This window comes from Musa acuminata, chromosome BXJ1-9 (assembly GCF_036884655.1).
Source record: "Musa acuminata AAA Group cultivar baxijiao chromosome BXJ1-9, Cavendish_Baxijiao_AAA, whole genome shotgun sequence".
NCBI classification, from domain to species: domain Eukaryota; kingdom Viridiplantae; phylum Streptophyta; class Magnoliopsida; order Zingiberales; family Musaceae; genus Musa; species Musa acuminata.
In genome coordinates this window covers 22,862,409-22,872,495 of record NC_088335.1, presented here as the reverse complement: position 1 = coordinate 22,872,495, position 10,087 = coordinate 22,862,409, and the positions used below count along the sequence as shown (strand labels likewise).

The following is a 10,087-nucleotide window of genomic DNA, read 5'->3' as shown; positions in this document are numbered from 1 at the left end:
TGTTGGTCATATGATTTAAAAACGATTATCAAAAGTCTAAGTAATAAGCAATATGGATTTGATAGTTAAAAAAGAAACAACATATGTTTCTTTCATATAAATTTTATTTTTTTCTTTTTAAAAAAAAAATTGTGAAATGAGGTTACCAAATGAGTGTTTTATAGTGGCACTAAGCAAACAATTTGTCAGATAAGATTTCAAATTATCGGTAAATAAATTTGAGATTAGAAGTTGATCACAAAAGGTTTTAACCTATCTAAGCGGATTTCAAACTTATATTGGTTTGAACTGGAAATTCCAAGTGTTTCTCTACTACTGAATTTGATTGCTTATTTTTCAGAAACAACGGAAATGTTTTCACGTTTTGGTTTTTTGTTTGTTTCAGAAAACACATCCGTTATTATATTTTGGGCCTCATGGGCTTCCTATTAGTGCCATACTTCCTTCGCCGGTCTTCGAGTTGGCGTTGCGCGGAGAGCGAAACCCTAGAAGCGGATCTTTACGGTCATGGCGAAGAACCGGAACAACAAAACGAAGAACAAGAGTAACCCGAAGAAGGACGGCGCCGTGCCGATAGATGCCTCCACGGAGGCCGTAGGTGATGTTCCTCAACGTCACTGTTCGCGTGATCGTTATTCTTCTTTCAGTTGATTATTGGTTACGCTCCAATCCTGAGATTTGTTTAAACTTACCTCTCTCTCTCTCTCTCTCTCTCTCTCTCTCTCTCTCTCTCTCGATGATTACAGTGATGGATACGTCGGATGGAAACCCGTCAAATCCAGCTCTTGGTGCCATCAATAGGTTAGCTTTGATCACCTGACTTAAAGAAACTTGTTTTCGTGTTGTTTCAATTGATCAAATATGGATGTTCGTATAAGGTATGATCCTATGGTGTGCTTGGGGATGAAATTGCGCCAGTTTCATGTTTTTTTTCACTTTTGAACAGTGTATTAGTAAAGCAGCTTAAGATATTATTTATGAATACTACATAGAGAAGTAAAGGGAGCAAACAAAATGAAAATGGCTCACAGAAATTTAAGTGTATGAGAGGTGTCATTGTTATCTAAGATAAATTTTGTCAACAACTTTAAATGGTTAATTTTTGTTATTCTTTCAGTTTCTATTCGTGGTCATTCTGATTCATTGTTACACACGTTATTTTTTGACACTGTTGAGCATAAACTGGATTTAGTACATCTTTCACTCTATTCAGCTGTAGTTAGCTACTGGCTGAAGTGATATAAGATCTTCTGCAAAAGTGATAGTAATGCAATGCCTAATTAGTAGAACCCACTGAAGACCAGTATTGAGGGAAGCGCATGTGTGAGTCAGATTTGAAGACAATCAAGTACGTCATATGGCAAGGCAAAAGGAACAAATGGGAACATTATGTGGAGAAGTCTTAGTCAAGTACCTTGTCTTTTGCTTGACCATGTCGACTTATACTTTTAGTGTCTGTTTCAAATTTTAGGTTTATCTGGCCAATATTGTGTAAAGATATTTACAATGAGAAATTTAAACCAAATGTATAATTTCTCACATATTTAGTTTCTGATTGGTGCATAGAACGTCATATGCATATTTTATTGGTATCAATTTATGATATGGAAAATGGAATCTGATTACTTGGTTTTCTGTTTTCTGAAACCTTCCTTCCAGACATCACAAGTGAAAAAAAATAATCTTGAAGTGTTGTCACACGTTATATGTAGAAACTATGATAGTATAATCCTCATAATTGTGCAATTACCAAAACTGCAGCATTGCTTGGATCAGTGTTGTCAAAGGTGCTAGGCGTTAAAAGGTACCAAGGTTCCATGATAAAAAAATATAATTAAGAAGAAATTCAATCATTAAAATAAAATTATGACAAAATATAAGTTCCATATAATTTCATATTCAAATTATCACTATCAATGTAGATTCATTTAACTATCTACAAAATATTAAAGTGCTAAATTGTCCAAACATAATAATAAAATAACAAAAATAAAGAAGATTAACATCAAAATTAACATTATTCAAAAGAGCATGCTAGGAAGAGAGAGAGAGGAGGGGGGATGCGCGCGGGCCATGGCTGCAATGGAGGAGGGAAGGAGGAGTTGTGGTCCAAGAGGGGGAGGGGGGTTGTGGTCCTGTAGGGGGAGGATGGTGTTCAGGATGGGGGAGGAGCTGCAACGAACCTGGGAAGAGGGATGAAGAAGAAGGGAGGGGGACGATGGTGTCGGGGAAGGGAGGGAGCTGTGATGAAAGAGGGAAGTAGGAGGAGGGAAGAGAAGGGAGGTGGAGGATGGTGTCGGGGAAGGGGGGAAGCTATGACGAAATGGGAAGATGGAGGGGAAGAGGGATGGAGGGGGAGGATGGTGTCAGGGAAGGGAGGGAGCTATGATGAAAGGGGGAAGAGGGAGGAGGGAAGAGGAGGGGGAAGATGGTGTTGGGGAAGGGGAGAAGCTACGATGAAAGGGGGAAGATGGAGGGGAATAGGGATGGAAGGGGAGGATGGTGTTAGGGAAGGGAGGGATCCATGACGAAAGGGGGAAGAGGGAGGAGGGAAGAGGAGGGGGAGGATGGTGTGGGGGAAGGGGGGAAGCTACGACAAAAGGTGGAAGATGGAGGGGAAGATGGAGTCGGGATCAGCGAAGGGGGGCTGCAATGAACGAGTGAGGGAGGAGAATGGAATGTGCAATCGTGAAGGAGGAAGAGGAGGAGAAAGAGAGTTGTTACCAACAGTCACTGATGGAGGAAGACGCAACAACCATCCTTCATTAAGAAAAATGTCGTTGCTAGAGGAAACACCGAAGACACTGTCGTCATTCGTCAAGGAAACACCATTGTTGTTGGGAGAAAGAGAGCCTGTTTTGTCATTGCTGCATTTACGGCACGGACACGTGGGGGGGTTGGGTTTGTGGGGTTGAGAGTGAGTCTATCTGGTTCAATTGAATTAGAGAACCCAATTGGTTGGACTCGAGCTTGACTCAGCCTAAGTTGAATCAGGCAGGTGCTTGGCCCACCCAGCACTTGGGCCTAGGTGAGTGCCTAGGCCGCACTTGGTTGAACTTGCTTGCCCAGCCCACCTATTGGACGCTCGGGCCTCGCCTCACCTCGCTTGGGCACCTAGGCGAGCTCTCAGGCACTCCGTCACTTCACTTGTTTGGATTCCTTTTGTGCATATGAACGGAAAAAAATATATTGATACTTCCATCATACAAAAGAAATAGGGTAGTACATTAATATTAGCTATAGGAAAAAAATGGCTTTATATATTCCCAGTCAATAGCTAATAAAATGGGACACATTTAGGTGGCAAAGCAAAATTTTGGTCACCATATTTTCTAAAAAGCAAAGAGGAAAACTAGATTGAACTTGTTCTTCTACATTAATAGATTCTTTGGAATAGTTCTCTGTGATTATATACATGAAGAAAATGATCATCTTTGATTGCCAAAATTTTACCGTTAGAGGTAGGAACAGTCTTGGAAAATAAGAACGCTTTCTAGGGCGAGACCCGCCATTTGTTAGAAGTAGGAACTGTCTTGGAAAATAAGAATGCTTTCTAGGGCAAGACCAGCCATTTGTATCTTTTGGGTGAAAAAATTTGGTTCAAAAGGCTCCATAGTAGATATAGGGTCAAATGATTCTTGATACACTGCTTTAAGCAGAAGCTAACATTTTCTGCTTTCTTTATAGATGAAACTTAGTTGTTGTCCTTGTATGGTAGTACCTAGCTTTGGTGGTTGATGGGGCTTAAGAGGGCAAACCAATTATTTGTTTTCATTTTATTTTTCTTCTTTGTTATTCTGTTTTTCAAATTAGATTAAAAATTAAATTTAAAATTAAATCTATACGTTGAGTTGTCTATCTGTTTATTGTCAACCACCAGTTGGCAAATGATAATATTTGGTTCTTTTCTTTGAAGTAGCTTCAAAATTTGGAAACTGAGGCTGATTTGGGAAGTTCCATAATTTATCCAAATATAAATAGGAGAAGCAAGGTTTGTTTTTTGTTGTTATTAGTAGTCTTCCTCAGCATAAAACTTATAAAATAAAAACTGAAAAAATTATTGATGAAACATAGGAAGCAGAATGCCCTGCTGCGAGTCTCTTCCCTACATTGCCAACTGTGGAGTTGAAGTGCTTACAGGAAACTAGTAGTACAATATGTTGTTGCATTGATCAAAAACAGGAGCTAAAGATGAACAAAGTAATCATATCCTCTTCTAGTTACAAAAGGAGTTCAAGTAGCTATACATACTTTCTAGATCACCTGTTGAGGGATGGTTTTTGTTTGTTTTATTTTTTTTGTTATACTGTTGATGGTACATTGATGTAGATATTTCTCTCTTTTTTCCCTTCCATGAAATGTATAGTTAAAAGGAATACCGTCCTTGCTGTTTTGTTCATGATCTTTTACATTCTACAGAAAATGTTCCTAGCTTTTAGTTGCTTTAAGATTCAAGTTTCTACCAACAAAATTAATTTCATTTGTGACTACTGTTTTGTCTATTCATGCTGGAAACAGAAAGATCAAGAAAGCAATACCAGTAAAGAGATCCAAGAACATCCGGAAGCTAAAACTTATAGCCAAAGCTATTGCCAACAGTGAGAAGGGAGAGGAAAAACAATCGAGGAACAAAAGTAAGATGCTGAGGATTCATTCTGCCAAGTCTTTGTATGACTAAAATTAGTTTAGATTTGTTTATTATTGTTGGTCCAATGTACGGGGCTTCCACCCATGCAAATCCATAGAAGGTTATGGACTGTGATGATACCCATGCAGTATTTGTTTCAACAGCATGATTCATGGGTCTGAATAATTACTATTAGCTTGTAGTTAATGATTTTGTAACAGAGAGCTTTTTTATTGGGATGGATGAAAAATTTATCAGCCATGAGATGAAGAATGTCTGACAATTTTATTCCAGGAATCACTGAAGTTGACTGATTAGCAAGTCAATTTGTCAATAGCTGTTATGTTGACCATTATTCCAAGAATCATGCAGCTATTCACAACTATTCCTGTTTGAAGTTTTGTGAAACAACGAAGCAGCCTGCAAGTGATGTGAATTAGCTGCATCGATACACCACAAAGGAAAAATATACAGTACATTACATTCTGGATTCAATCTTTTAATTAACAAATCCACAAATCATAATACAATAATAATTTAGCGAAAATTTTTTGAATATAAATTTTAATGGACAAATTTTTCAAAAGACAAATCTCTTAGTTTTGACAAAGTTTTGCACAGCGCTCTCTTTTTTTATCTTTTTTCTCTTAAACATCGTAACTTCTCTCTCCACATCTTTGATAAATCAATTCATATAATTGAATTGGTTCAACTAACCTAAAACTTCGATCAGTTCAAAATAAATTATATTAAATAATTTACTAATATATTAATTTATATTAATAAAAATAATAAAATATATAAAATATAACACTAATTATTTCTTTCTTTGATTTAAAAAGTGTTAGTAGCTCAGGGCATTGATCTTTTGGACCAAATTTTCAGAATACGTATCATACCTATTTAGATTCTCAGATGTCAAAAAATATTTCAATTAAGCATCATATTTTGATAAAATTAAAAATTAAAAAAATTATAGTATTCAAAAAAGTGTAAATGAATAAAATTGGTCCAAAAACCAACTTTTTGTAGGGTCATTTAAAAAATAATATAACTGATATAAGGAGTGGTTAGAATCTCATGAAAATTTTAATATCTTATTAAATGGCACCCAGACGGACATGTATGAGTTTTTTTTTTTTAGAGATTTTTTTTATATTTTTCAAGGTTATTCAATTTGTGAATAGTTTAAAATTTATCTAGTTTCTTTATTTTTTTTAATTTTTTTATGCATTTACGTAATGCCTTTTAACATTTAAGCTTCTTAATATGTGAGAAACCTATCCTTAAAATTTGATTCACGAAAACCAATCCTTTGTACCACTTGCATTATTTTTTAGGACATTTCAAAAATAGTGTAACTGGTATAAAAGAGTAGTCAATCATGTGAAATTTGGAGGATACCTTTGTATGGCACTCAAATGGACATATGTAATTTTTTTTTCTATTTTAGAGGTTTTTTTTATATTTTTCTTGATTATTCTGCATCTAAAATGTATACAATTTTCTAATTTCTCTAATTTTTTTTATTTTTCATCAAAATATGATGCATTCATGCAATTTATTTTCACATTTGAACTTCTTAATAGGTGAAACCCTATCTTGGAATTGTGGTTCACAAAAACCAACCCCTTATGTCACTTACATTATTTTTTGAACCATTTCAAAAACAGTATAACTAAGACAACGACTAATAAGAATCATATGAAATTTTTAGAATAACTTTAAATGAGATTTTTTCTATTTTAGAGTTTTTTTATTTTTTTATGTTATTCAACATATGAATAATATGAAAATTTTCTAATTTCTCTATTTTTTAATTTACATCAATGGATTTTTCTTTTTTGGTAACATTTTAGACTCTTCATAGGTTGAAAACCTATGCTCAAAAAATAGTTTTTGAAAACAAATCCCTTGTGTTACTTATACTATTTTTTAGTCATTTCAAAAAAACTGTTAACTGATATAAGGAGTTGTCAGAATCTTGTGAAATTTTCAAGACACCCTTGAATGACACCCGGATAGGTATATATGACTTTAATAATCTAGAATTTTATAAATTTCTCTTATTTTTTAATTTTTCATCCAAATATGAGACATCTATGTAATATTTTTTTAACATTTAAGCTTTTTAATGGGTGAGAAAGTTATCCTAAAAATTTGGTCTAAAAAACTCAAGTCCTTGTATCATTTACATTATTATTAGATCATTTTAAAAAATAATGTAAATGATATAATAATCGACCAAAATCTTATGAAAAATTTAAAATACTATTTGTTAGGATCGAGTGCTTATGATAAACATCGATTTTGATAAATTATGTTTAATAAAAATCGATATCGGAAAAGAGTGCTTGACTTAGAGTAAGTGAACTAAGTAATTAACTCACAAAAAGTAATAGCAATGATAATGAAAAGCAGAATAGAAATTGCACATCGAGTTTATAGTGGTTCGGACGTCATGACCTAGATCCACTCCCGATCCCTCTTCACTTGAGGCCACCGGCTTCCACTACCGATCTTTTCCAATTAGCGAAGATCAACTACCTTTACACTCTTTCTCCTTTTCACAGGTTCAGGAGAGAACCTTTACACCCCTCTTCTACAAATGTTCCCTCACATACCTCTCTTAGGACTATCACTAAGCTCTTGGAGGAGGGACTCTATACTTAAAAGAGTTTTCAACCTTGGAATCATAGAGTTTTTACTTTCGTGTGTATTCAAAGCAGGAATTTGTCGGGTATTTATAGACCCCAAATGACTTCAAAACTTGGAGCCAAAATTTAAATCCTCGGGTTTTCGGGGTACTGGCGGTACCACCGCGAGTACTTTTTGACACTGAGCGATACTATCGCTTAGTCTGGTGGTACTACCACTTGACACTTTTGGGAGACTGTGTTTGAGCGGTGCCATCACCCAATCTGATAGTACCACTACTTGACATAGTCTTGAAGACTATGTTTGGGCGGTGCCATCGCCTAGTCTGGGTGGTACCACCACCAATCCTTGCTATATGACACTGAATGGGCCAAACAGTAGGCCCAATTCAGCCTCGATTCAAGCCCAATTGGCCCATAATTGAGTTTGCATTTGTTTCACTCCAATACCGACTCAATTAAACCTAAACTAATTTGATCTGGACAAATTATTACAAAGCATGAATCATATGTTGTCCGACATGTCATTGGTGTTGAATCTCGTATTTTGATGATGAAACCAATTGATAATTGTGTTTATGTTTTAATCTGCGTTTTGAGTGACGTAGAATGCTTCGATCAGGATGAGACAATTAAAGCAGGAAAAATCATGTTGTGCCGGAGTAACATGTTAGAAGATTGAACATCGGGCCGATGGATCGGTCGACGTATCGACAGAAGGCTTCGGGCCGTGGACTTGGGCATCGGGCCAAGAAGAGCGGGTATTGCGCCAAGGATATCGGAGTTGCGAAGTCAACTGGCCGATTGGGCAATAGGCCGCAGGAGAGGACGATGTGCCGAAGAATCGAACGAAGCATCGATGGACCAATGACATACCGAACAACTTAGTTAATTGCTTAGGATTAATTGTCTCGATTGAAGTTTTGTTTTAAGTGTGTAGGATTAACTACGATGAAAGAAAGACATACAGTAGGAGTTGCGCCGGAGTCAAAACTATGATCACGTTGGGAGTTTGAGAGCTCGACGGAAGTCCGGACGATCATCGGAGGTTCTGTGGGAACAAATCCGAGAAGTCCAGGAGCTTGCCAAAAGAAGCTCGTCGGAACTCGCCAAGTGGATCGTTGCAAGTCTAGGAGTTTGCCGGAAGTCCGTAGGAGCATCACCGAGGGTTCATCGGATGATCGACAGAAGCTCGTTGGAAGCTCGCTGGAAGAAGTAATTGACGCACCGGAGCAAGTTGCAGTAAATGTCTTAAGAAATTCGTAGTTAGCATGATGATTAAGTTAGAAATGGGAGGTGATCCCATTAACTTAATCTTGGGGCAATTGGGCCCTTGATAGACCTAAATTGAGCCGAATGGATCAGCCCATTTGGACCCAGATTACTTGGCCAGAGGTGGCACCGCTTGGGTCGGCGATGGCACCGCCCAGGGTTCAGTCTCCGAGCTCTGGCTGGGCGATGCAACCGCCTCTGACAAAGGTGCAACCGCCTGAGCTCGGTCTCCGAGCTCTGGCAGGAGGTGCAACCGCCCCTGACAAGTGGTGGCACTGCCTAGATGTCATAGACTTAGCTAGTTTTGCCTAAGTCGTGCGGCACCCTTGTGTGTCCGTCAGCAAAGGTCAGCCTCCCCGAAACCTCCCATGGTCCCTTAGGACCAACAAAAGAGAGAATAGGACAGAGAAAACACCTTACTCGGGATCCACAAGCAAACATCTCCGAAAAGCACTTTATAGACAATGCAAATTACAAACAGACTTTACAAGCTCTAAACAGTTGCACAACAAAGGGTAAAATGGTCCATTATAGACCGAAAATCTCTCACACATGTCCACATGATACAACCTTTATTTACAAGCCTAAAGCGGCCACCAACCTTACTAAAATGGGACTATTAAGCCTTCGGTCGTCCCTCTACATGTTGTACAAAGCATGAACATACCAAAAGACACGGACATATATATATAAGCATTACATTAAATATCCTGTTTAGAAGTTTGTCCGTGACTTTCTCCCCCACTTATTCCTTCGACGTTCTCGTCAAAGCCTTTGTCGACACTACAACTCCTCGCCTTTGCTGAGTCTTCAATCTTCTGCTCCAGCTGCAATGCGTCTCTTGGCTCCCAGCTGCTCTCCGCTGTTGTTTTTGAGTAGTCGAACCTTTGATCCGCCATGCTGCTTCAACTCACAATGACTTTGACTCTGGTGTGGGGTTGGCTGAGTTGTGTTGATCCTTGTTGATTCCTGCGGATCCTCCAAATGAAGGAAAAGACCATCCTTACTGCGCTAGTCTCTCAAATGCCTCATGCTGTTTGAACTGGGTGGATGCTTGTTGGAGCTTTTAACGAGCATCGTCTTGCAAACTTCTGAAGTTTTGGATCCTTCCTCCACAAAATTTGCTCATTGACTCTTCTTTCACTTAGTTGTCACATCCAAGTAGGTTCGCATCACTTCCGCTTTTGATTGATATTTCGTTGGGAAATGAAGCGGACAATCTACTCTCAGTAACACTGATCACCGTTGGTGAGGATTTAACAACTATTGTCTTCTATTATCTTCGAAGGGTCTTTGAACATATGCAGAGCTTCTCTACTGGATAGATAAGAGAATTGGGGTACTCGGTTTTGCCCATTCTCTTAAGAGTTGAGAAGGCAAAGGTTACTTGACTTCGCCCACCTCCTCGAGGTTGTACTCCATGCATCGAGCTGGTTACTGGCCTTCGCCTGCTCTTTGCTCACACTTCTGAAGCACTTGAAGTGTTTGCACTCCTTGCGTTGAGTTAGCTACTGTGATTCACCTTCTCAAT

At 38.0% G+C, this 10,087-nt stretch overlaps 1 protein-coding gene across 1 annotated transcript; it reads left to right on the top strand.

Annotated features, from left to right (window-relative positions):
* Positions 1–442: 442 nt before the first annotated feature.
* Positions 443–4,888, top strand: LOC103998350 (uncharacterized). Its single transcript, XM_065083440.1, has 3 exons — positions 443–598; positions 747–801; positions 4,519–4,888. Exons 1-3 carry the CDS (start codon positions 508–510, stop codon positions 4,676–4,678), a joined length of 306 nt encoding a protein of 101 aa, XP_064939512.1. The 5' UTR covers positions 443–507; the 3' UTR covers positions 4,679–4,888.
* The last annotated feature ends 5,199 nt before the right edge of the window (positions 4,889–10,087 follow it).

Coding starts and splice junctions, on each gene's coding strand:
- LOC103998350 (XM_065083440.1), top strand. CDS start 508: ATGGCGAAGAACCGGAACAACAAAACGAAGAACAAGAGTAACCCGAAG. Junction 599..746: donor TGCCTCCACGGAGGCCGTAG/GTGATGTTCCTC, acceptor CGATGATTACAG/TGATGGATACGTCGGATGGA. Junction 802..4,518: donor GCTCTTGGTGCCATCAATAG/GTTAGCTTTGAT, acceptor TGCTGGAAACAG/AAAGATCAAGAAAGCAATAC.